The sequence below is a fragment of the Sorex araneus genome, chromosome 3, assembly GCF_027595985.1.
Source record: "Sorex araneus isolate mSorAra2 chromosome 3, mSorAra2.pri, whole genome shotgun sequence".
Taxonomy (NCBI): Eukaryota; Metazoa; Chordata; class Mammalia; order Eulipotyphla; family Soricidae; genus Sorex; species Sorex araneus.
Window position 1 is genome coordinate 141,940,870 of NC_073304.1, and position 26,112 is coordinate 141,966,981.

The 26,112-nt window shown below is 45.7% G+C and overlaps 2 protein-coding genes across 2 annotated transcripts; one reads left to right on the forward strand and one right to left on the reverse strand.

The window, feature by feature from the left end:
* Window positions 1-1,343: 1,343 nt before the first annotated feature.
* Window positions 1,344-3,393, forward strand: INSM1 (INSM transcriptional repressor 1). Its single transcript, XM_055131341.1, has one exon. It carries the CDS (start codon window positions 1,775-1,777, stop codon window positions 3,248-3,250), a length of 1,476 nt encoding a protein of 491 aa, XP_054987316.1. The 5' UTR covers window positions 1,344-1,774; the 3' UTR covers window positions 3,251-3,393.
* A 7,424-nt stretch (window positions 3,394-10,817) lies between these two features.
* Window positions 10,818-11,162, reverse strand: LOC101558352 (60S ribosomal protein L37-like). Its single transcript, XM_055133085.1, has one exon. It carries the CDS (start codon window positions 11,160-11,162, stop codon window positions 10,869-10,871), a length of 294 nt encoding a protein of 97 aa, XP_054989060.1. The 3' UTR covers window positions 10,818-10,868.
* Window positions 11,163-26,112: the final 14,950 nt, after the last annotated feature.

Here is a 26,112-nt window from a genome sequence, read left to right on the forward strand (position 1 = left end):
CACGTCGGGGTATTTTTAGAGGGAAAACGCGCTACAATTAAATACCTTTAGGGGACTCAAGCACTACGCAAAATTCAGCAAAATCTATCTGTGTGCACAGAGCATTGCAAGAAAATCTTGATTTCCCTCTTTTTTTCAGTCAAGTGACATTTTCCTTACAACAGGACATTTTATGTAGGCTTTTCTATTTATTCCCCAACGCTGTGCGAGATGGTCCACGATGTGCTCTCGGGGTTCGGTGTGTGCCACAGAAAGTCTGCTTTCGGGTTTGCTCAGATCACTGACGGGAAGAGGGAAAGGTGCTGAGACAAACCGAGTGTCCGCTGGGGTGTGTGTTGGGGGGTGGGGGGAGGGATCTTCTCTGTTGTCTTTTCCTGGTGGCACGGGCTGGAGGGGGTGGCTTGTCCTCTCTGAAGCCACAGCCTGCCTCTGAGGACAGATTGCCCCCCTCTCCCTCGCAGTTCCCCACCTCTCCTCCCCCACCCCCGCAGCACGCGTCTCTTTTGCGTCCAGATTGGCCGCGACCGCCGCTCAATAGCTGGAGGTTAATTTCCTTCACAAAGGTGAAGGGGCACAGCGCAAGGGGGGTGGGGGGGAGGCGGGGGGTTTCTCCCAGACAGGCGGCCCCTTTATTTTGCCGTGCCTTGATTGGAGCTCTTGATTTAGCATCTGATGTCAACCCGCAGACAAAATGCTCTCTCCGAATGAAAATGCATGAGGCAGCGCGGAGAGGAAACCAACTTCACTGCAGCGCACTGGGGTCCCGGGCTTTGACCAACTCCACCCAGCTCAGCCCCACCACCCTTGGGCAAAGGGAGGCTCCGAGCGCCTAAGCCGGGCCTTTTCGGGTACGACAAACCCGAGCCCTGGTCATTTAAAAGTAAAAGTTCAGAAATGAAACACACACAGACACAGAGCATTGTTTTTTGGAACCCAACGTTTTTGGGAACCCAACCCGCGTTTCTCCCAGTCTCCCCAGGTACCGGGTGGGCCAGAGACGGAGCGATGCGGCACTCGGTAACCAGCTGGAGCGAGAGGAACTGCCGGGACCGCGCCTGCAGTCTGCTCGGGCCCCGGGCCGCGGCGGGTCGCGTGCCGCCGGCTCTGCGCCTCGTTGGCTCCCAGAGGAGCGGCCGCGCCCCTGCCCGCGCCGATGCCCGCGGCCCTGCCCGCGCCCCTGCCAATCGGCGCGCGCCACTGCCCTGCGCGCCGGCTCGCGGACCAAGCCCTCCTGACATATTTGGGGCCATTCTTCTCCTTTGTTGCTATTTTGCTCGCGACCCGCGGGTAATCCCCGCGCGGGGGTGGGGTGGGGAGCGCATTGTCGCGCTGACGGACGGGCCCATTTGGCGGCGCGGCGCCCCCGGAGGAGGAACACAAAGCCCGGGCACGTGCGCCGCCCCACAGAGGCGCAGCCGACCGTGAAGGGAGGCGGGGCCGGGCGTGTGCCGGGCCCGGGCGGGGCGGCTCGGGCAGAGCGCGGGGCCCGTGCCCGCAGGTACATCTGCCGCACCTACCGCGCGACCCCCGAGCCCGGCCCCCTCCCGGCCGCCCCGCGCCCTCCCACTCGGCCCGACGGAGGAGCTGCGGGCGCGCTGATTGGCTCCGGCGAAGCGGGAGGCGAGAACAATGGCCCCCTCCCCCCGTTAAAAGGGGGCGGCGCGCGTGCAGGGCGCAGAGCCGAGTCGCCGGGCGACGGGCTGGGGGCTCGGAGGGGCCCGGGCAGAGCGCGACGCGGAACCCGGCCCGTGCCCGGCCCTCGCCGCGCCTCAACATGCCCCGCGGCTTCCTGGTGAAGCGCAGCAAGAAGTCCACGCCCGTGTCCTACCGGGTCCGCGGCGGAGAGGACGGCGGCGGCGTGCTGCTGCTGTCGCCGGGCTGCGGGGTGGCTCCGGCCGAGCCCCCGGCGCCGCCGCCCGCCGAGCGCGCCCATGCGGCTCTGGCCGCCGCGCTCGCCTGCGCGCCCGGCCCGCCGCCGCCCCCCGCGGGCCCGCGCGCCGCGCACTGCGGCAACCCCGAGGCGGCGCACCCCGCGCCCCTCTACAGCCCCACGCGGCCCGTGAGCCGCGAGCACGAGAAGCACAAGTACTTCGAGCGCAGCTTCAACCTCGGCTCGCCCGTCTCGGCCGAGTCCTTCCCCACGCCCGCCGCGCTGCTCGGGGCCGGCGGCGGGGCCGGGGGCGGCGACCCGCTGCTCTTCGCGCCCGCCGAGCTCAAGCTGGGCACGGCTTTTGCCTCCGGGGCCGAGGCGGCGCGCGCCCCTGGGCCCGGGCCCCCGCTGCCGCCGGCCGCCGCCCTGAGACCCCCGGGCAGGCGGCCCGCGCCCCCCGCCGCCGCCGCCGCCGCCGAGCCGCCAGCCAAGGTCGCGAAGGCGTCGGGCGCCAAGAAGCCCAAAGCCATCCGCAAGCTGCACTTCGAGGACGAGGTGACGACGTCCCCGGTGCTGGGGCTCAAGATCAAGGAGGGCCCGGTGGAGGCGCCCCGGGGGCGCGCGGGGGGCGCGGCGCGGCCGCTGGGCGAGTTCATCTGCCAGCTCTGCAAGGAGGAGTACGCCGACCCCTTCGCGCTGGCGCAGCACAAGTGCTCGCGCATCGTTCGCGTGGAGTACCGCTGCCCCGAGTGCGCCAAGGTCTTCAGCTGCCCCGCCAACCTGGCCTCTCACCGCCGCTGGCACAAGCCGCGGCCCGCGCCCGCCGCGCCCCGCGCCGCCGAGCCCGAGCCCGCCGCCAGGGCCGAGGCGCGGGAGGCGACCGGCGGCGGCAGCGACCGCGACACGCCGAGCCCCGGCGGCGTGTCGGAGTCGGGCTCCGAGGATGGGCTGTACGAGTGCCACCACTGCGCCAAGAAGTTCCGCCGCCAGGCCTACCTGCGCCGGCACCTGCTGGCGCACCACCAGGCGCGGCAGGCCCAGGGCGCGCCGCCCCCGGCCGAGGACCTGCTGCCGCTCTACCCCGGGCCCGATGACAAGGCGCCCCCGGAGGCGGGGGCCGACGGCGAGGGGCCCGGCGTGCTGGGGCTGAGCGCGGCCGCCGAGTGCCACCTGTGCCCCGTGTGCGGGGAGACGTTCCCCGGCAAGGGCGCCCAGGAGCGCCACCTGCGCCTGCTGCACGCCGCGCAGGTGTTCCCCTGCAAGTACTGCCCCGCCACCTTCTATAGCTCGCCCGGCCTCACGCGGCACATCAACAAGTGCCACCCGTCCGAGAACAGACAGGTGATCCTCCTGCAGGTGCCCGTGCGGCCCGCCTGCTAGAGCGCGCCCGCGAACTGTGCCTTCGCCCGGAGAGCCGCGGCGAGAACGCGCCCCGCGCGCCCCGAACCCGCGTCCGCCTGCCCCACCCCTCACCCCGCCAAAGTGTTGTCTCCGCTTCTCCCGGTGTGGCGTGACGGTAACCCTGACCCTCTCGTGGCGACTCCTTCCCCCCCCCCCACTCTGCGTGGTGTCCCCTGCGTCCCCGGAGCACCCGAAGCCCTTCGCTTCCCGGACGAGGGAGAAAAGCTGTCCGCGTTTGTGTCGTGGTTGCAAGCCTCCCGTCGAAGGGGCAGAGCTGTTTTTCTTGCTAGTGTTCGCTGTGGTCATGGTTTAGAAATGCGGTTTGCTCTTGCCTACCAGTCTCTGCTCTCCGTGTATGTAGCGTACGGGTTGTTTTGGGTGAATCTTGAGGAATAAATGCCTTTATATGTCACAGGCTGTAAATTGAACCCCCTCCCCATGATTAGCTTTATTATGGCTTGTGAACTGCTGGAGTCTGGCTTTACCTTTTTTGTATGTGAACAAATCAAATTGCTTAAAAAGAAAAAAAACGTTTTCTTTAGTATAGCCACAAATGCCTTGAACTGTTGTCTGTTTGGGATTTTTTTTTGGGGGGTGGGGTAGGGAGGGTTTTTTCTGAAGATGTAGAAACTGCCTCAATATTTCCCATGAGACCTTCTGGTTTGATCATCTTCATTGAGGTAGCACGTTGTTCTCTCTAAATGTATATGTTGATTTATGAGTAATTGTTATTTATTCTTTATTTATTTATATGAAGATTATGATATTATTTGATTGCAGATCTTGTTTTTTTCTTTTTTGTGTGTTTTCCCCGCTGCCACTCTTGACATTTCACTGTGCATTTTAGAAGAGAGCCTTTTTCTAAAGGGATCTGCTAAAAGTTTTAACTTTTATACCTATCTGAGTGAATTACAGATAACCTACCATTTTATTCTGCTTGGGGCACCCCTGAGGCCCTTGTACAACTGACAGCTCTTACTTTTAAATGCAATCTCTTTTCTACATACATTATTTTCTTAATTGTTAGCTATTTATAGAAAGCTTCAATAGAACTGTTCCAACTGTATAACTATTTACTATTCAAATAAAATATTTTCAAAGTCAAAAGAAAGTGGATGTATTTGTGCATCAGAGGATTTCAACCAGCATATGAAATAGATCTTCAGTGAGTATTTAAACATATTTTTTAAAATTTATTTTCTATTATGGATGAAAAAAATCCCTCACCATCAGTAGATGAGTGGAGTCTTAGATGAAGCAGACCTGCTGGATTCTCCCTTCATCACATGGTGTCTCATCAAGGCTAACTGGACCTGATGTTCTTTAGTGGTTCTGGGGGATGTCCTGGAAGGTGGGATAGGAAGTAAGGTAGTAGAATTATATGTAAGTGACCTCAAAGATCTATCTTTGCCACCAAAAAGATGTCAAAGTACATTTTAATTTAGCTGATGCTTCATTTTCTGATCATTTTGGGGGTGACTTGATCCTTAAGTATCTATTAGAAGAAAGTAGAAAGGATTTTACAGCCAGATTTCCATAGCAAGGGAATTCACATTTTATTTAGATGCAAGGGAAGTTTTAAAAAGCAACTGTGTTTGGGATTAAGTTCAGAAAAAAAATTCCAATCAGGTGACCAATCCATTTTTGGGGAAAAATAGAACACCATCTGTTTGGGACATTAAATTTAATAACAGATAATTACAATGTTTTCTGTTATGTGTCACTCAGCTCTTTGAAGAACAATTCTGATACTCACCAGTTAATATTGTGAGTGGTTTTCCCTGTCTTTGAAAAACACTCCATTACAGAGCTGTGTTAAACATCACCCGTGCTTATCCCCCTCCTTTTTGTGCTGTGTTTTTGCTATCCTTACCCCCAAGGCCAACTAGATCTATAGCAAATGGAGTTCAGATCTGTCGAGTGAAGGGATGAATGGAGAATGGTAAATTAAAGGGTAATTAATAAGAAAGGGGAAAGGAGAAGTGGACCCAAATTGATCATTTTCAGATTCTAAGCCCAGAGTTGTATGCGTGAGAGGGTTTATTCAGGTAAAGGCCCAGTTGATCAGGAGCAGTGAATACCTCTCTCCCTTGGGGTCTCGAGATAGGATAACAATGGAAGAGAAGCTGCTACAGGTGATACTGCACATCACTTTGTATTGTGGATGAGATGTGTTTTTACAGGCTGGAAGTTTCCTGAAGACAGAAGCTCAGTGCTGCCACAGTATTGAAAAGCTCAGAGACGACCCGGTAGTGGTTACAAACTGAAAACTTTGAATGAAAAAATGGAAACCTCAAATGTGTAGACTGATGGTTAATGTCTCTGAGCAATATCAAAATGAGTGTTTTCCAAGTGTTCCATCTAAATTTCACCATTCTATGATCCCTCATACTGAAGGTCAGATGCTCCATGTCAATAAAGTTTTTCTAAAAATCTAATAGTTGAGGACCACAGCGATAGTACAGAGGTTAAGGCACTTGCCTTACACATAGTAAGCCTGAATCAAATCCCCATCACAATACCTGGTCCCTACCGAACACTGCAGAAGTGACCCCTGAGCACAGAGCCAGGGTTAAGTCCTAAGCACCACTGAACATGGTCCCAGGAAAAACAAAAATCTGATGTTTGGCCACCCCAAGTGAAAACTTATGTGCAGGAATGGTATCTTGCCACTGTGGTCAGCCGGCTATTTTTCTTGTCTATAATTACAGAACAAATGTATCTAAGATTCACTTTCAGTAAGATGAGAATAATTCAGTAGCTTACCCTCTGTGAAAGCTTATTTTCATTGACCAAATATACCCTTTTTAAAAATAGAAGCCAGATTTTAATATTTGCGAAAAAGGAAATGAAATCGTTTAGTAGGAACTGGGGAGAGAGCAAATTCCTTCCTAGCCTGAATACATGATTCAGTGAGGCCCAGATGAGGCCCCGAGCTCAACCCCTAGCAATGCATCGCCCCCTAAGCACTGCTGGCCAAGAGGAGGGAGCATTCAGATGCACATCACCAGGTATGAATAAGTGCAGAGCAAATGGAGTGTGTCTATGTTAAACAGCATCGAAAAGACCACTTATTTTGAAGTAATGAACAGGAGTTGGCAGAATAATTCATAGGAATCCAATTCTCTCTGCCTTTGCGTTTCCCCCATGTTTATCCCTGTATAGTAAGTTCCAATTATATTTCCTACTCTAGAATATCAAGTGGACACATACTCACCTTCCTTAGAATTGTGCAGAGAATCCTGAGGACAGTGTGTGTGTGTCTGAGCTTGTTCCAAACTTTTCACCATCAGTGAAAAACAGCCATGCCCCCCACACTGTCCCATAGTCGGGCATCAGGAGTCAGGGCTAGTTGGGGAGGGGCACAAGGAAGTCACCCTAAGCGGTCAGGAGAATGAACAGGACCCAGGAGGGAGGAGCTGAAGGAGAAAACCAAAGAAAACACATTTTCTGCCGATGGGCCCCACGCTTCTTGGCTTCCAACACATGTGGTATAATAAAAAGCAGCACGCTGTTTTGCCCTGCCCTGGCTCAGAAGGGTCTCCGCAGAGTTCCTTCCTCCTGTGTGGGGACAACGACAGGCGTGACTGCCTTCTACATGGCCCCCGGGCCCAGCGCCAAGTCCTCCCAATGGACCCAGAACCCAGGCAGAGGCGATTGCCCTGTGAGCCCGGCAAGCAGGCCGTGGCGAGCCCATCACGGTGCAGAGCAGAGCTGACGCCCTGCGGCTGGCTGGACTCTGGCTGCACCCTGATGCACGACTGTGATGGGTGCCCTGCAGAACCTGGGCGCCCCGGGCCAGGCAACACCTGCACAGCTGCTGAGGAAGGGGCACAGGTCCCTGCTGCCCGTGTCCGAGGGACTGGCCTGTTGCCTCTCACCAGCTGCTTGTCCATCCACTTAAACTTCATTCTACAACCACCTACCAAGCCTTCAAACAAAGCAATACGGAAGAATCTCTTAATCCCAGCAAACTGATAATGGAATTATCTGTTCCAGGAATTCTTTCCCCACCATATGGCCTTGCAGAAAGAGAGGAAGAGCGTGTTCAGAAGGTGGCCTGGGCATGCCTCGTGAACTCCGAGTTCCCTGGCTTCCACACAGGCTGCTGTCTCATCTGTAACCCACAGAGAACCGGATTCTCTAAGACCCAGCAAGACATTTGAGGTAAATTTCTGAAAGTGTGAGGTGAAAGCCAGTAAGGATCCCAAGGAAATGACATTCTCTGGCATTCAGGATTAGTTATAGATTCACTGGCCTCTTGACAGGCAGGCTTCAAGAAAAGCTGACTTTCTTTTTTCTTCCTTCCTTCCTTCCTTCCTTCCTTCCTTCCTTCCTTCCTTCCTTCCTTCCTTCCTTCCTTCCTTCCTTCCTTCCTTCCTTCCTTTCTTTCTTTCTTTCTTTCTTTCTTTCTTTCTTTCTTTCTTTCTTTCTTCCTTTCTCTCTTTCTTCCTCTTTCTTTTTTATTTCTTTCTTTCTTTTCCTTTCTCTTTCTCTCTTTCTCTCACTTTCTTTCTCCCTCACTCTTTCCATTCCTTCCTTCCTTCCTTCACTTTTTCTTTTCTTTCTTTCACCCCTCTCCTTTTTTTTTTTAGTTTTTTTTTTCAAACATTTACTGAACACAAACACCATTTTTTCCTTTTACACAGCAATATTGTTAGTTTCATATTAGCTGAGCTATTAGGACTGTCAATTGGCATGAAATTAACAATGATTCTACATGTCAAAACTCAAACAGGAACCCTCTCCTTTCTTAAGGTCAATAAATATATTGATTCACAATGATTCACACCTGAAACTTTTATATTATAATCTGATGCTACTTTAATTTAAAAAGAAAAGAGAAACAAAGAAACAAGGAGAATGAAGATGAGGGTCTTGCAATTTTATTTTCATGAAATCCTACCATTATCAATATTGTAAAACTTTCTTCTTCTTCTTCTTCTTCTTCTTCTTCTTCTTCTTCTTCTTCTTCTTCTTCTTCTTCTTCTTCTTCTTCTTCTTCTTCTTCTTCTTCTTCTTCTTCTTCTTCTTCTTCTTCTTCTTCTTCTTCTTCTTCTTCTTCTTCTTCTTCTTCTTCTTCTTCTTCTTCTTCTTCTTCTTCTTCTTCTTCTTCTTCTTCTTCTTCTTCTTCTTCTTCTTCTCCTCCTCCTCCTCCTTCTCCTTCTTCTCCTTCTTCTTCTTCTCCTCCTCCTCCTCCTTCTCCTTCTTCTCCTTCTCCTTCTCCTCCTCCTCTTCTTTTTTTGCAAAAGGAATATTTGGGTCTGGTAGAGACATTTTCTGGCAAGTGGTTCCTGGTATATAGGGTCAGTTCAATGACATATAAATGTACTGCATATGTATCACCCAGTTTTGCTTATAATTTCAGGACCAGGTACGTTTCAGGCTTGGATGGAGAAGCCAGAGAAAGTTACAATGTTTGGTAGTGAGGGGTCAAGCTGTGGAATTGAGAGAGGACCCAGGGAGAACTGAGCTGCAAAGAAAAACCCAAAAGTTGCAAACACAGTAGTATGAAACGATTAGTGAAATGGGAACATGCGGGGATTCTTTTTTTTTCTTTTGCATTTCCTCCCACTTTATTTAAACACTTCGGTTCATGGTGCATGTGTTACAGGCATTTAATATTCCAACCCCCATCCCACCCACACTGTGACCTTCTCATTTTCCTTATTTTCCAATCATCCTTCAAGTTTTCTTCCATAACAGGCCCAAAATAATTTATTTTATATCACTTGTTAACACTAAATGGTTAATGAAATTATGAAACAATGCTTCAGTTAAAAGAAAATTTGTGAAAATTGTGATACATCCTTATGGGGACATTAAGTCCTATTCTGAGGAGTTACTAAACTGTTTTTAACTGAGCTATCTGTGTTAATGGTTTTCTTTTTCTTTTTTTTTTTTTAAATCAAGCTTAGTTGACATCTATGTTACATTTACATCCAATGTGGTGTGTTCCTACTGGGATTGTAGAGTTTGGAGATGTTGTGCTCCAGAATATCCAAAATATTTAACTGAGCAGTGCGCTTACAACAGTGTCTGTGATGAAAGTCAGTGTGGCTCTCAGGGCTTCTTGAAGCACGGGGACTGGGGAGGTCACCCACCACCATTCAAAGAAGGCCCGGGATTTTCAGCCAAAAACCCCATGTGTATATTCTTCTCCTTCTGGCTTACTTCATCTACAGTGTCTTCCAGTTCCATCCTTGTTGCTGTGAATTGCACGACTTCACTTATATGTGGTATTTAGAATAACTAGCTAAGCAAATTCAATGTTTTAAAGGGGGGATGCCCAGATTAACCTTGCCCCAGAGTATAGAGAGGAGAAGGAAAGAAAGAAAGAGTGAAGAAGTAAGTGAAAGGAGAGCCTGCCCCACTCCTGAGATTGCCCAGGAGGTCTTAGCTGGGAGCAGTGTATCCAAGAAATATTTTGCAGCTAGTTGATCTCATCCAAGAATAAACCACGAGTCTCTGAAGCAGGGCCAATAGATGAACTTACATGGCAGTAAGTGTGGTGTCATATGCAAGGATCTTGATGTCACTTGATTGCCAAGGAGCTGCTAAAGCATGGAGAAATTTGGGTGTCGAGACATTTTGGTTCCAACAAATAAATAACATGAATTGCCTAAAAATCCTGCTCAGAACCACCAAAATGCCCTTCAAATGGAATATTGGGGAACGGGGACACTGGGCCCACACCCACTGTGCTCAGGCTTCCTCTGACTCCGTGCTCAGGGATTATCCCTGGTGGTGTGGGGGACCATAAGCAGTGCTGAGGATCTAACCAGACTTGGCCGCGTGCAAGACTTGGCCCCTGTACTATTTATCTGCCCACTAGATGACATATTTCAGATATTGGAGAAACTCCCTATTTCTTTGTTACCAGCTTGCAGTTTTGAATGGACATTCATGGGGGAAGGCTGGCATGTGTTATGCTTGTTGGAACACAGCAGATGTATTTAAGTGGGAGCAGCAACACAGAGCAAAGTTCACAAGTGAGGCCTAGCCACAGATCCCACAGTACTGCATGGGCCCTAAGATAAGGAACTATTGCCAACCCCCAGAGCAGTTCCCAAGAAACTGATCCCAGGACTGGGGATCCCAAGCTTATCTCTTCTGCCAGTCCCTGTTTCTGCCAGGACTCCACATCTATGGAACCCAGAGGATAAAGGATGGCCCACGAGTACAGAGGATAAAGGGGTTCAGCGAGTCAATGATCAGGAAAACATTACCCCCCTTTCTAGTTTTGCCTTTTGGACCATTCCAATTACTCCTGGAAGTGCTCAGTGTACCACAGGGGATGTTGGGGATCGAACCTGAGTCAGTCACATGCAAAGGAAGCACCTTACCTGCTTTACTATCACTCCAGCCCAGTTTTCCTCTTTGGTTCAGGAGAACAAAGCAATTTCTGTCTCTGTTTGGGACTGCAAGGAACCGTAGACTTTTGGACGGATGCATCAACTTCTTGGCATGTACAAACCAACTATAGGTTTTACCAAGTCTGTTTCCCAGTCACAAGGTGTTTTCTAAAGACAGATGAGTCCTGGTGTTTTTTTTTTTTTTAAACCAGAACATTTATTCATACTAATTGATGAAATCCTTAAGATGAACTGGATGCTGCAACAGCTGCTCTCTTGGGTTTGGGCGTTGTTCCCTCACGGAATCCATGCCTGAATCTGCAGTATACAATTTTCAGGTGCCTCATGCGACCCGTGCCGGTGGTGTTCCTCCTCTTGGCCTTAGCGCTCCAGTTATACTTCCTCTTGCGCTTGGCGGGGTAGCCACACTTGCCGCAGGTGGACTTCTGCAGGTGGTAGGCCTTGGAGCCGCAGCGGCGGCACAACGGGTGCGTCTTGTTGAGATGCTTCCCGAACGAGGACGTCCCCTTCGTCATCATGCTACTACGGCGGGGACCAAAGAGGAGTCCTGGTGTTTTTGAACACTCCTTATGAGATAATCTACAGGGAGACTACTACAGGCCAGAGGAAACCTCACAAGAGACAGGGTTAGATGGCAGAAGTCATCAGCCAGAGAGCTGAGCCAGACTTTCATGGTGAAGGGAAGGGATTTCAGTGACCAGATCCAATGAGAAAAGCACCTTGGTTTACATCTTTACACAATGACTGGGGACTAGTTTGCAGGCTGGCTATGTCTCAGAATCATTGACCCTATGTGAGCATTTCATTTGAAGTTTGTTAACATATTTTCACTAAGTCAAACTCACACTCCTTCATCTCTTAATCCTCAGCTGTCATCATTCGCCTACCACACACTTCTATTGTGGGTTTGCTTCGTTGCATCTGGAAAGCGGAATGCTCAGGAGCAAGACTGCTTCCTTCTGGCAGCCTGTATGGTGTGCAGATGGATGGGGATATCCCTGTTCATGTTTGTCTTGTTTGTAGGTTTTACGCTGTGTGGTCTTCCTGGTGGCATTTCTGTACAAAACATCACTACTCATGGATTTCCCCCCTTTTTTCTCATTGCCTACACCCACTCCTGTGACAAACCAATCTCAGAACATCGACTTTATTGAAATGAACCCCAGGGGAGTTTCCTGCTGGCCAGGGCACACTCAAAGGTGTGATTGCTGAGAGCAGTGTTTGTGTGAACAGTGTCCTCCACATCTATAAGAAGTGAGACGACACCTATTGCATTCAGTGGCACGTGATCTACCTTACCTTCACCATACCCCATGTCCTGTGTCCCTTCTGTTTGGTTTGAACCAGGAGTGAGGTAGGGGGCGGGGAGGAGGGAACAATATTGGCACAGACTTCGACCAGAATCCATTCTCTAATTTCACCTCTTAAAGAAGGATGCTTTATTGGATGCAACATCTGCTTAGTCTATACTATTCAGGACTTAAGCCCTGATGCAAAGCTCCTTTTTGAAAAAAATAGCCAGGTGACAGTAACACCTGACAGGGACAGGACAGACACTGAACCAAGAGGCTATTGTCTGTTGCATCTGATAGGAAGCTTAGGAGGAGTTGGTTCATGGAAGGGTTTCAAAAGGCCCTCTTTCTGCAGGAAGGAAAAAAATCAGACTGTAATTTCCTTTCTGTTATATGCATAAAACCCTAAATTTACAGTTCTGTAAATCATGATAACTGAAATAAAATTTAATTAAAATTCAAAACCATTGCATTCTCTGGTCTGGAATCAGATGTGATACTGAAGACGTCAGGTTAAGTAATAATGCTATATTGTGTGAATATATTCTAAATATCTGGCCTAACCACAATGATTCATTTCAGCTTAATAAATTTTTTCCCCTTCTGTTCAAACAGTGGAAAATACTGGGAGATTTAGCTTGAAATCCATATTCACAGTATTGCCATTTAAAAGTTTGTAACCAAGTGAAGAAACCCAGCGGGCACCACAACACCGGAGAATTCTCCAGGCCTCATACCGAGCCAAAATCTCCGGGATGCCCCAGGTGGAGCAGGTGCAGTCTCCCCACCTTCTCCAGATGGAATCCCAGCGACCACGAGCTTCTACAAGTATGGCTCTGGTGTGTGGCTATCAGGACTATTCCTCTGAAGCAAAGCAAAATCACTTTCCTGATATGCAAAGTGAGCAATAGAAAATAAATGATCTAGCATCTGCCCCTGCCCAAAACTAGAGAGTACAGTAACATGCAGGGCCTCACAGGATGGGGGGTGGAGCCGGCCCCTCTCCCTGCCCCGACAAGGCCCTGAGTTGCTGCCCATGACCTGGCTCCTGAACAGCCATGATCCCAGAGTCACACAGACCAATCTCAGAACACGGCAGCTTTTGGCAAAAATGCATCTGAACTGAGCATTAAACTACAGCACCGTGCCATCCCAGGTGGGGAAAGGAGTTTGTCCCTTCCGCCTTTTCTTCCTGCTGGCATGGTGGCTGCCACCTTTTCAGAGCCTATTGGAGAGCCAGGTATGAGACTGCAGTGGTGTGACATATGGGGTCTCACATGATGGGGGGTGGAACTGGACTCTTTCCCCGCCCCGATGAGGCCCTGAGTTGCCACCCACGAACTGCTCCTGGCTCCCGAACGGCCATGATCCCAGAGGCACACAAAACAATCTCGGAACCAGTGGCTTTTGGCAGAACTCCTCCAGACTTATTACTAAAATATCAGAAATCCAAAAATGCTCTTCACATCAGCAATAGAAAACAAATTATCTACTGATGCCTTTTCGGCAGGTCTGAATGTTGGAGAAAATTCCAAATAATAATGGTGGGTCTTTTGTCAAAATATTGAATGTGATCAAAGTGGAGAGAGAGTAAAGTGGAAATCATTTGCCACACAGGCAGGGGGAGGGGTGGGTTGGGGGCTATACTGGGGTTCTTGGGGGTGGAAAAAGTGCACTGGTGAAAGGATGGGTGTTTGATCATTGTATGACTGAGACTTAAACTGGAAAGCTTTGTAATTGTTCTCATGGTGATTCAATTTAAAAAAAAAGGGGGGGGGAAGTTTGTAACCAGTAGATTTTAGTTCTTTTCTTTTTTTTTCCTTCTTGGGTCACACCCGGTGATGCTCAGAGGTTCCTCCTGGCTCTGCACTCAGAAATTACTCCTGGAGGTGCTCGGGGACCATATGGGATATTGGGAATCAAAACCGGGTTAGCTGCGTGCAAGGCAAATGCCCTACCCGCTGTGCTATCACTCCAGCTCCGATTTCAGTTATTTTCAATTGCTGTCTCCTTTATTATTTAATGCAAAATGTTTCTTTGCCACTCTAGAATTGAAAGAAGTTCTTATTAAGAAATGGGCAGAAATCTACAGAATTAGCCAACATGAAAATTATAGAATTCAGCACTGCTAGTGACCAAAAGGAGATGAGGCGTGAGGTGTGCAAATCTGAACAGAATCATGTCATAGCTCATGATTCACAACAAAATCCTTCTTCACTCATATATATTTCTAAAAGTTTGAAACTTTTTAAAAAACACTGTTATTTACAAAGTTGTTCATTGTACAGTTGTTTCAGGTGCTCATGGTTCTAACAATCCCACCACCAGTGTGATCTTAACTCCACCAATGTCTCCAGTTTCCCACCATCTTCAAAAGGCTGACCCTTTAGCAGGCACAAAACAATGTACTTTATATTGCTGGTTACAACGTATATATCACAATGGTGTTACTAAGGTCATTGAGAATTTACTGACCTGTTAGGTGCTAGTTCAGCCTTCTGTATTATTGTTTCACTCATTGAGTTAAGCTTCTACATAACTTTACCATTTGATTTGCTGTGCTCCTACTGGCTGTCAGTACTTTGAAATTTGGAGGTGTCACACAGACGCATATGTGGCCTCATGCTCCAGGAGCTGTGGAAATGGAATTCAGTAGCTTGACATCTCTCCGAGATTAGTTGTGGAGCTGGGACATGTATATGCCAGAAGAAGTCATGTGTGGGCAGGTTGCTAGACCTTCTGGCTGGGTGGGGACTCAGTCTGCTTCCATTTTCAGATTTATATTATTGACTTGTGGAACTGAGATTTCATATTTGTATCAGAAGACTATTTAATCTCTCAGACACAAAGAAAATTATAATTTTTACTCCTTTGAACTTTCAAAATTCAGGTCAAAGAGATTTAAAAAACTTCAACATGTTATAGTTGCATTGGCACTTTTATTTCAGCCAACCACTATTTCATACCTTTTAAGGTTATATTTAGATTTCATTTCTATCAAAACTAGTGATAGCATGCACAAAAGCACAGTAGAAATGACATCTGCATCTGTACATTCATTGCAGCACTGTTCACAATAGCCAGAATCTGGAAACAACAGATGAGAACAGATGACCGATTAAAGAAACTTTGGTACATCTACACAACGGAATACTATGTAGCTGTTAGAAAAGATGAAGTCATGAAATTTGCTTATAAGTGAATGGTCATGGATAGTATTAAGCTAAGTGAAATGAGTCAGAAAGAGAGGGACAGATATAGAAGGATTGCACTCATTTGTGGAATATAAAATAACATGAGACGGACACCCAAGGACAGTAGAGACAAGGGCCAGGAATATTGCTCCATGGTTGGAAGCCTGTCTCATGAGCTGGTAAAGAAGGCAGCTGGAATAGAGAAGGGATCACTAAGTCAATGATGGTTGAAGGCATTGTTCGGGATGGGAGATGTGTGCTGAAAGTAGATAAAAGACCAAACGTGATAGCCTCTCAGTATCTGTATTGCAAACCATAATGCCTCAAAGGAGAGAGAGTATGGGGGAAATTGTCTTTCACAGAGGCAGGGGAGGGTTGGGATGGGGGGATACTAGGTACATTGGTGGTGGAAAATGTGCACTGGTGGAGGCATGGGTATTCGATGATTGTAAGACTGAAACTCAAACATGAAAGCTTTGTAATTGTATCTCACCGTGATTCAATCAAAAAAGAAACAGTAAGAACAAGTGATGGAGAGCTGTGGAAATAGGGACAATATTGTTTACATTTCAATACTGGAAATGTCAGTTGGGACAGTCATTACAGGAAATGTCATGTATGCAGTTTCCTTATGAGGTTTAAAAGAGAGCTTCCATATGATTCAGTAAAACCATCTGTGGACATCAATCTGAAGAACAGGAAAAGATTTACATAAAAAGGATATTCATGTCAATGTTTATTACAGTTTTACTAAAATAGCTAAAATATGGAAACAATCAAAATACCTATTGACAAGTGATTGGACTAAGAAGATGAGGTTGGACCCTAGAGATAGATAATACAGTGGCTAAGATCCTGGCACTGTATATGGTCACACAAGCACTGCCAGGAGTGAGTCCTGCCTGAGAGTAAGTTCTGAGCATAGGTGGGTGTTCCCTTTGCCAAAAAAAGAAAAAGAAAGAAAATATGATATTGTAAAATAGAATATTATTCAGCCTTTTTTAAAAAAGTCACATTCAGTGGTACTCAGAAATCATTCCTTGTTGCTCCCTGCTCAGACGAGAACCCTGAGCGGCCGCCCACGAACAGCTCCTCTGCTCCTGAACAGTCATGATCCCAGAGGCACACAAACCAATTTTGGAACGCAGTGGCTTCTGGCAGAAATGCTTCTAGACTGTGAACTAAGCTACGGCCCCACGCTGCCCCGGGGGAAAAGGGTGTTGTCCCTTCCACCCTCTCCCTTCAGTGACAGCATGGTGACCACCATCTTTCAGAGCCTATCGGACAGGGGTATGAGTTTGCAGTGATGGGGTGTGCGGAGAATCTTGGAATGAGGGGGCAGAACCGGCCCTGCTACCTGCCTGGACGAGACCCTGAGCGGCCGCCCACAAATGGCTCCTCCGCTTCTGAATAGTCATGATCCCAGAGGCACACAAACCAATCTCGGAACTCAGCGACTGCTGATAGAAATACCTCTGGACTTAATTATTAAAATACCAGAATTCCAAAACCACGCGGCTGCATTGTGGCCATGTGACATCATATGCTCTTCATTATCAGCAATAGAAAACAAATGATCTAATGATGCCTTTTTGGCAGGTCTGATTTTTTTGGGGGGGAAATTCCAAATAATAATAATGGGTTTTCTGTCAGAGCATTGAATGTAATCAAAGGAAATAGAGAGAAAAGTGAAAATCATCTGCCACACAGGCAGGTTGGGGGGTTGGGCAGGGGGTATACTGAGGTTCTTGGTGATGGAACATGTGCACTGGTGAAGGGATGGGTGTTTGTTCATTGTATGACTGAGATTTAAACCTGAAAGCTTTGTAACTGTTCTCATGGTGATTCAATAAGTAAATAAATAAATAAATAATAATAAAAAGAAATCATTCCTTGAGGTCATGACGTTTGCATATAAGTGGATCAGCATGGAAAGTATCATGCTAAGTGAAATGAGTCAGAAAGAGAGAGACAGACATAGAAAGATTGCACTCATCTGTGGACTATAGAATAATAGACTATAAGACTAACACCCAAGAATAGTAGAAATAAGTACCAGGAGGTTGTCACCATGGCTTGGAGGCTGTTCTCTCATTCTGGGCAACTCAGAGAAGGGAACACCAAGTAAAATGTGGTTGGAGGTCATGTGGGGGAAAGATGATGCAGGCCGAATATAGACTAGAGACTGAACACAATGGCCACTCAGCACCTTTGTTGCAAACCACAACATCTAATTCTCAGAGAGAGAGAACAAAAGGGAATACCCTGCCATAGTGGCAGTGTGGGGTGGGGGGAGACGGGACTGGGGAGGGGGGGAGGGATGTTGGGTTTACTGGTGGTGGAGAATGGGCACTGGTGAAGGGCTGGGTTATCAAACTTTGTAAGGGAGAAACATGAGCACAAAAATGTATAAATCTGTAACTGTACCCTCACGTTGACTCACTAACTAAAAATAAACTATTAATTAAAAAAAAAAAGAAATCATTCCTGACAGTACTCGGAACCATATGGGGTTCTGGGGATTGAACCCTGGTTGACTACATATTAGGCAAGCACTTTATCCCCTATACTACTATTGCTTCAGCCTACTATTCAGATATTTTGAAAATAATATGAATTTAAGAGAAAAATTTGTCACAACAAATTGAAAAACAAAGGAGCTTGAGGAAAAGTATGTGAAGCAAAAAATTCAGAAGAGACAAGCATTGGATGGTTGGGTGATCTCACCTCTGTGTGAAGATAAAGATTTAAAACTGATAAACAGGGCTGGAACATTAGTACAGCAAGAGGGCACTTGCCTCACATGCTGCCAATCTGAGTTCGATTCCTGATACGACATAGGGTTCCCTTAGTCCTACTAGGAGTGATGCCTGATCATAGAGCCAGGAGTGAGCTCAGGAGAACTTTGAGAAACACAAAGTGTGGCCCATACAACAAAAAGCAAACTAATTGATGTATATACAAAATAAAATGAAAAGAAACCAATAGACATTGATATAAAATTAGTTATCTGATGAGAAGGGTGTAGGACGGAGAGAGATTAGATAGAGGCAGAAAAAAATAATAAAATAGACAACGAAAATGATACCACTTGCAAGATTCTAGAGAGGATATTAGTTTTAGATAAGTCAGTTATAAAAAATGGCCTTTTGGGTACTGGACTTGAAGAGCTGGAGCATGTACATACTTGCATGAGGTCCCCAAGTTTGAACCCTAGCACACCCAGCTCTGACTCTATTTTAGGTAAGTGGAAAAATTTTGATATGCACTTAGAGTCATCTTATTCTTATGCTTTATTCATAAGTAGGTTAAGCAACTACACATAAGATAAATTGTAGCAACAGTATCCTAGAATTAAAGCATATGTCTGATGATAGATGCTATTATCTGTCTCATAAACCAAGTTACTTCGCAAAAATTACCCTAAAAATTCTATTGAGATTCTAGAATTATTGCCACATTGTAGTTTTCTATCATTAGAAACACATGCAAGTTGAGGATGTGGCTTAATTTAAAAAACAAGAAAAAGAAACACATGTACCATCTCTATCACAGTAATAGAAGGGGCTAAATAAGGGATTGAAAGCTAAGATTCATTTAAGTAATCTAACTCTGAACCTATTTTTGTAGATAAATTTTATTGGAACTCAATCACATTTATTCACTTCCCATAGTGGATTTCAAACCACAATGATGTTTAGTTATTGTGAGTAAAACTCTATGGGTTTGTGAAATCTATAATATTTATAATTTTTCCTTTTATAGCATAAGTTTTCTTACCACTCAGATAGTTGATAAAATTGAACAGTAATGTTTTACAGATAGCCTACATTTCTGCTCTTGATTAAAGGAAAATTTGGTTCTTATGAAAACTGCTTTGATAAGTGTGTGTCTAGTGCCATAATAACTCAACATATGTATCTTGAAAATTGCTAAACTGAATCTAGATTCCTCCAAGGTTTAGGCACCACTTTTAAAACTCTGTTTCAATAAGAAAGCTTTCTAGTTTTCTGAAAGCAGAAAGTTGGCTCCAGGGTGGTTTAATCAGTATAACTCATGTTTATCATGTCACTCACATGTGCTTAGCCTGGGAAGTCATTCACAGGAATCTTAGAATAAAAGAAAGGCTGTTGCCTGACTTGGAGGTTTTGTTTCCCCTTATTGCAATAATGGCTCAATATATCAAGTGAAGTAACAACGTGCATTGTTATTTCTGAGTCATAAAATTGCTGATTTGATAAGTAAAATTACTTTATTTGCTCTCAACAATCATGCATGGTTAAACCTAACATGTTAAGGATTTCAATAATTAGATTAAAAGCTGAGTGAAAGACAAGAGGAAATTCCATTCAGCTTTGATCAGTTTTAAAATCATGCTCATTCAGAAGCAACAAACACCTTCCTGATAACTGCTGTTTTCATTTGATCATGCAAATATTTGAGCCATTGGGGCATTAAATCAATGTCCAACACCACTATTGTGGCCACACGACCTCATATCTCTTTATTCTCAGCAATGGAAAACAAATTATCAAATGCTTCCTTTTCAGCAGGTCTGACTTTGGAGGGGGGGAACTCCAAACAATAATAGTGAGTTTTTTTGTTGAAATATTGAATGTAATCAAAGTAAAGAGAAAGTAAAGTGAAATTTATCAGCTACACAGGCGGGGTGGGAGGCTGGGGGGGTGGAGGGTTGGGGGAAGGTATACTGTAATTCTTGGTGGTGGAATATGTGCACTGGGGAAGGGATGGGTGTTCGATCATTGTATAACTGAGACTTAAGCCTGGAAACTATAACTTTCCACATGGAAAATTCAATACAATTTTTTTAAAAAAAATAATGTCCAACAGTGAGAAATCAATTCTGATAAAAAAAAAGCTCCATTCTCTAATGATTCTCTAATCATTCTAAAGATGCTTCCTCAGGCTCATCAAGGTGTCAGTTATGGCACAAGAGTGGACAGTGTGTACCATTTTCTACAGTGCTGGCATGTTCTAGACTGCAGTTGCTCAAATTGTGGGCCGTGACCTAACCAGTTTGGCATTACCTGGGAATTAGAATTGCAGACTTGCAGACCCTGCCCAAGACCTATAAACTCATTGCACTTTCAGAAGATTCCAAAGCAATATGTGTGCATGCATTGAGCTGCTCAAAGCTTGAGGTCTTGATTACGTATACAGTCATTCCAATTATTGTCATCAACTGTGAATTTGATCTTGGAAAGGTTGATGCCTTCAAGTCCTCCCCACAAAATTTTTATTGACAAATGATTATAATACTGTTCATGATAGTTTCATTCATACAACATTTTGACATCACACCCCACCATTAGAGTATTAAATTTCCTCCATCAATATCCAGTGACCCCCCTCTCATCCATTCACTTCCCCTTTTTTCTGTAATACTCAGTTCTTGAGGATAGTTTGAAATTTTAACTAGAGGCCATTAAACACAAATAATGATGGCTTTGTAATATTACTACCAGCTAAAACTCACAAAGCCTTTATTGTATACGTGGTCAAAGGCCTTTCCCTGTAGTATTCATTAAATTATCACTATCTTTTTTATGAGGTCTCCATTTAACAGAGAAGGAAAAGGAAGATTTAAGAGATGATATGATCAGGGAGTAGAGAAATTTAGTTGAAGGAAGGAAACTAGTTTGTTGAGATAAACCCTCACTGAGTAGTGAGTAAATGTCATTTACTCTCTGAGTAAATGAGTCAGTGAGAGAATTAAGAAGAATCTTGATTCCATCTTCTGGTCAAGGGATTACCAAAGTATGGAATTTGATTCAGTCACATAAAGACATATATGGTTCTGACTGAAATTCATGAAATAACTGATGCTGGGCCATTTGATTCCAAAATAATAGTGAAAATATTTGACCTGGGTAAGAGACAAATAAGAGCCAATTGCATTATAATTTTAAGTTACTTCCTACCTTACACATTAGGGAAAATTATTTTTCTATGTAACTCAGCCTGCAAAAACACAAACCACTCAAAGACAGGAAGACACAGATTCTAATTCCAGTTTTACTTAATTTAAAGACCTTCAAGCTGACTTCATGATCAAATCATCCTTGAGGGCTAAAATAACATTCTCCCAAGCCAGTTTACAATGGGAACACTAAACAGTCAACACAGCATATTTATAACTCAGACTCTCTCACTGGAGTGTTTATAGAATGAATTCATAAACTGGACCATCACTTCTTTGCCTTGCTTGTTGGAAATGCAAACCACAAGAGGGAGAAATGTATGAACTTACTGTGAATGATGGACAGTAAGTGATGCCACAGTAAAGACCAACATTTAGCACTACATACCCACTCTACCTTCCACTGATGATCTTTCCTTTGTTTCTAAATCATTTACTAAATGATTGTGAAAATCACTTACTAAACCTGTAAGCAAGTTAACAGGCCTTTCCAAAACCATGGCAAACAATTAGAGTGAGCGAGGGGAAAATCTCTTGAACATAGGATACTCCCACCTCATCTCAGGGCAGGTAAAGGAGCATCAATGCTGAGGAAGAGCCAGCCCATTCTTTTTATCTTTCCACGTTGATGGGATCTCAAGTTTAAAGGGGTGTATTATTTTAGAATGTTCTTTTAGAACATTGTGGCTACTAGATACCAGGGGCTGGAATACACATCTGCATCCATCAATTTATCTCTGCCATTCAAGAGCATGTGGCCATTGGGCAATAGCTGTTTCTGTTTTTTCATTAATAAAATGAGGGATGCAGTGATAACTACCTGTGCTGGGTTGGTTATGCTTTTGGCTATCTCTGCACCTTTTCAGCATACTTTCTATACTGGAATAGTTTCCCGCCATGTCTTCCTAAGACACAATCAAGAAAATGCCTGAATTTGTCTGTGAATGTGAATAGAAAATCTTGCCAGTTTGGTTTGTCCCCACAGTTTCAACCAGAGGTTCCTAACCTCTAATCAGATGCACCTGGATGTAGAAGAGTGAGGAGCAGGAGGTATTTGCTGGATGGAGTCAGCCATGGAGAGGAGAGAAGAGGCTCCATCACTAAGAGGCAGCCATTGAGCGAGCCAGGGCTGCAGTGAGGGAGACATTTCTCTCTCAGGGCAATTTCTCTTGATCCTGGCTCTTCTACCCCAAAGCCTGATTGTGTGACCCTCTTAGTGCATGAGGTAGCCAAGAGCCTTGAATAAATTCTCTCCTTCAGTTGACTGCAATTAAATGCCACCAGGACTGTTGTTCAAACTGAGTAATTTAGGTCAACTTCTGGTAAGAACTTGCTCAACATTGTTATTGTAGAATTTTTGATTAGACCCAACCACAGGATGTGAGAGCATGCTGCTTCTAAATTTTATATAATGTTAATGAGATCCATTCAAGGTTTTATTCTTTTTATTAAACATTTTATTATTTAATTTTACTTTTATTGTTTAGTGTTTGGACCACACCTGAATGTGCTCAAGACTTACTCCTGGCCCTGCTATCAAGAATTTCTCCTGATGATGCTCCAAGGGACCATATGTGATGCCAGGGATCAAACAGAGCTGCCAGTGTGTGAGGCAAGTACCTTATTCTCTATACTTTTCCTCTGCCTGCCAATGCAGGTTATAAACCATTTTTGCAAACTGTGTGTCACTCTCTATTGAGAGAAAGGCTGTGGATCCTTCTCATGAACACGAGCAAAACTTTATAATTTCGTCTTGAAAAAAATACAGTGGGAGTGTCATGGTGTGAGACCAGGCTAGGAGAGGCCAGGAACCTTCTTCTTTGGGGTACTCCAATTCCATGCTCACTCATCCAGGCTCATGGAGGTCTGAGAGATGTTGATGAAGAGTCAAAGCAGACCCAGACCCACCAGAGAGGCGAGTCTGAGGGGATACAGACCCCAACACCATCTCAGGACATCAGACGGTGTCACTGGAGAACCCAGAAGAGAGCATTCTGCTGGGTCCCATCACATCAAAGTTATGAAAGCCAGTCATTAAAGACTTGTGTTCAGCCACTGGCTTTGAGAGTGGTTTGTGATGTAAAGTACACTTTCTATTTGGCTCTAACAGCAACCTTGTAGATAAAGTTTAAAGCGCTAATCTATGTGAGAGAAAGGTGGTTACTGTTGGATGCCTGACCCCACATCACTCAACTTGTTCTCTGAGACAGGAAAGTTGCCAGAACTCAGGTCTGCAGCTCCTACGTGTGAAGGGACTGCTCGGAGTCCACAGAACCAGGGTTTCTCATCACCGTGTATGCATCTCGCCACGGGAACCACTGTTACAAGATACTGCAAAACAAAAGTGTCTTCTGGCCATGGCCTTCATCTCATCCTCAAAACAACTACCAGTTAGGTATGCCTAGGTTGTTATGACGGTTTGGCAAACACAGTGCCCCCGCCCTCAAGGCTAAGCAATGCACTTCATGTTTCTGTGCTTCAGGAATCACAGCAGCCTCAGGAAGTTCGATGTGGGCTGGCCTGCAGTCCCAGCTTGACTGGGGCTGGAGGAATGCGTACTGGGAATGGCCCCTCCTGAGGATGTCTCTCCATGCCCTGTGGCGTGCCTTCACAGCTCGGTGCCTGCCTTCCTCCAGGGCAAGCCCTCAGAGAGCCCAGGTGGACTCTGCACACTTGCATGATTGAACTCTGAGCACTGGAAGGTCCTGCCCTGTTTGTTGTATTCTCTGGGCTCCACCAGTCCTGTCTGACTCAGTGGAGTCAGTGGCTAAGGACCACCATTACCTCATGACCTCCAGTCATAGGGTGACACTCAGGGGCTCCAGGACTAGACAGAGTCTGTGGCTGGAATCAGAAACAGTCCGATTCCCAGACCAGCAATAAAGGGGAATTTATTGAGATTTTCGATGCATTTATGTTAATGTCTCTACATGTTTCTTTTAAATCAGGAGCTTCTTAGGGACAGAGAGTACAGAGGGGAAGGCGTTTGCCTTGCATGTGGCCACCGAGGTTAGATCTCTGGCACCTCCCTGCCAGGAGTGATCCCTGAGTGATCCCTGGTGTGGGTCCAAACAAAACCCAAATACAAATAAAGAGATTAAATTAAATCAAGAGCTTTTTTGAGAAGATGATCATGGAAAGAGTGGTGTGGTGTGCAGGGAGGGGGAGTACAACTGGAGTCCATGTTTTCTGTCAGAAAATGTCTCCTTTTATTATGTCAGATATCCTGCCACTTTCCTGATGCCAATTTAAAAATGTTTTCTTGGGCTTGAGAAGTAGTACAGGGATTTAAACTGCCAGGAGTGCCTCCCAGCACAGAGCCAGGCGCAGCCTCTGAGCACCCCTCAGCACGGCTACATGCGATCCTCACTGCACCTCCCACCCCCAGCAACATGTACCCAAGTGTCCAAGTGTTTTCTTTCCATTGTTTTCTCTTTGGGGACTGGGCTCTAGACTTACTCAGGAATCACACTTGGTGGGCCTCGGGGAAACTGGGGTGCTGAGGATCAAAACTGGGCAGCCGCATTCAGGACAAGGGCCCCCGACTAGTCTCATTTTTTTCTTAAGCAGAGGAGTGAGTGACTCAATGAGTTCCCATACACGAATATGGGAAGACACAGCTTCTAACTCCAGCTTCACTGATTTTAAAGATCTCCAAGCTGATTTCAGAGAATTCTAGAATGCTCAAACCAACCATCTTTGAGTGCAAAAATAACGTCCTCCCAAGTAATTTTACATTTGGGAATTTAACTTAAAGAAACCAAAGCAGGAGTATGTCAGGCTTTAGTGTGATGCTGTTTATTGCAGATACTTTGTAGTATCAATCAGATACTACCTGAAGCCCACAGATTAGGATAGGAGTCTAAAGAAAGTTACAGCTCTACAGAAGTTCCCAAACCTATCTGGCCTACTAACCCCCTTCAGAAAAAAAGAACTCAGCACCTCTCTGGAAATCTACCTTCTTTAAGCAAACAAAATGTGTCCCTCCCATCCCTGAACCCAAACTAAAACCTCCTCCTGGAGTCACTTCAGTAGTGCCAGTGGTGATATCTCTGCCCCCTTCGGGAAAGACTCATTGATACTAAGGACTCAAATGCAGTTATTAGAAGATGCACATTGGAAATGGGGCTGCCTGTCATGTACTGTGAAGTTAAAAGGAAGTGTAAGAGTGATGAATAGTGTAGACTGTTATTTCCATTAATAAAAGAAAATAGTGTGTGTGTGTGTATGTGTGTGTGCACCTGCGTGCAAATGCGTGTGTATATATGTATATATGTGTGTAAGTGCCTGCATTCATCTGAAGAGAAGAGGAGAAAATATTCTTTTTAAAAAATTTGGATCCCACCCTCCTTGCTCAGGGATGTCCCTGGAGGTGCTCCCGACGTAGTGGTGGGGATAGAATCTGGGCCCACTGTGTGCCCGGAAGCACCGACCCACTTTGCTTTCTCCTCAGCCCTAAAAGAATATTCTTTTGACTAGCCTGCTTATTTACCTTGAGGATGGTTTAAAATGGGACAAACTATTAGTAGGAAAAAAAACTTTAGGATAACTGATATAGCACACTCCTGATAAAGCACACTCCTATACTTGGGTTTTTTCTGAAACAGTGAGTAAATACATTTTTTAAAATTTAATTTTATTTTTATAAAGTTGTTATAAAGTTTTATGAAATTGTTCACAATAATTCATTTACCAAATCCCACCTCCATTGCACCTTCCCATAAGAGGAAAGTGTGTGAAGATTGTTGTACTTATTGAGTAAATAAGTTTTCACTGATCAAGAGAAACTGCTGGGTCAGAGAGACAGACAGGGATTAAGGCAGGTGCTTGGCACATGAGTCACTTTGTTTTTTCTCACCTGGGGTTGACCCTTGACACCACATGGCCCACCCGCACCCTGCCACTGCTCTCCTCCTGAAAAGAGAGTCGCTGCAGTTCTTCCTTATTGGCGTTCTAGTCTCTTTTTCAGATTGACACAGTCCTTTCCTGGGACTAAAAAAGAAAACAGGCCAGAATTTCCCTGAAGGTAGGCTATAGA

What these genes read in the sequence shown, in the direction of transcription:
- INSM1 (XM_055131341.1), top strand. Translation starts at nt 1,775, where the DNA reads ATGCCCCGCGGCTTCCTGGTGAAGCGCAGCAAGAAGTCCACGCCCGTG.
- LOC101558352 (XM_055133085.1), bottom strand. Translation starts at nt 11,162, where the DNA reads ATGACGAAGGGGACGTCCTCGTTCGGGAAGCATCTCAACAAGACGCAC.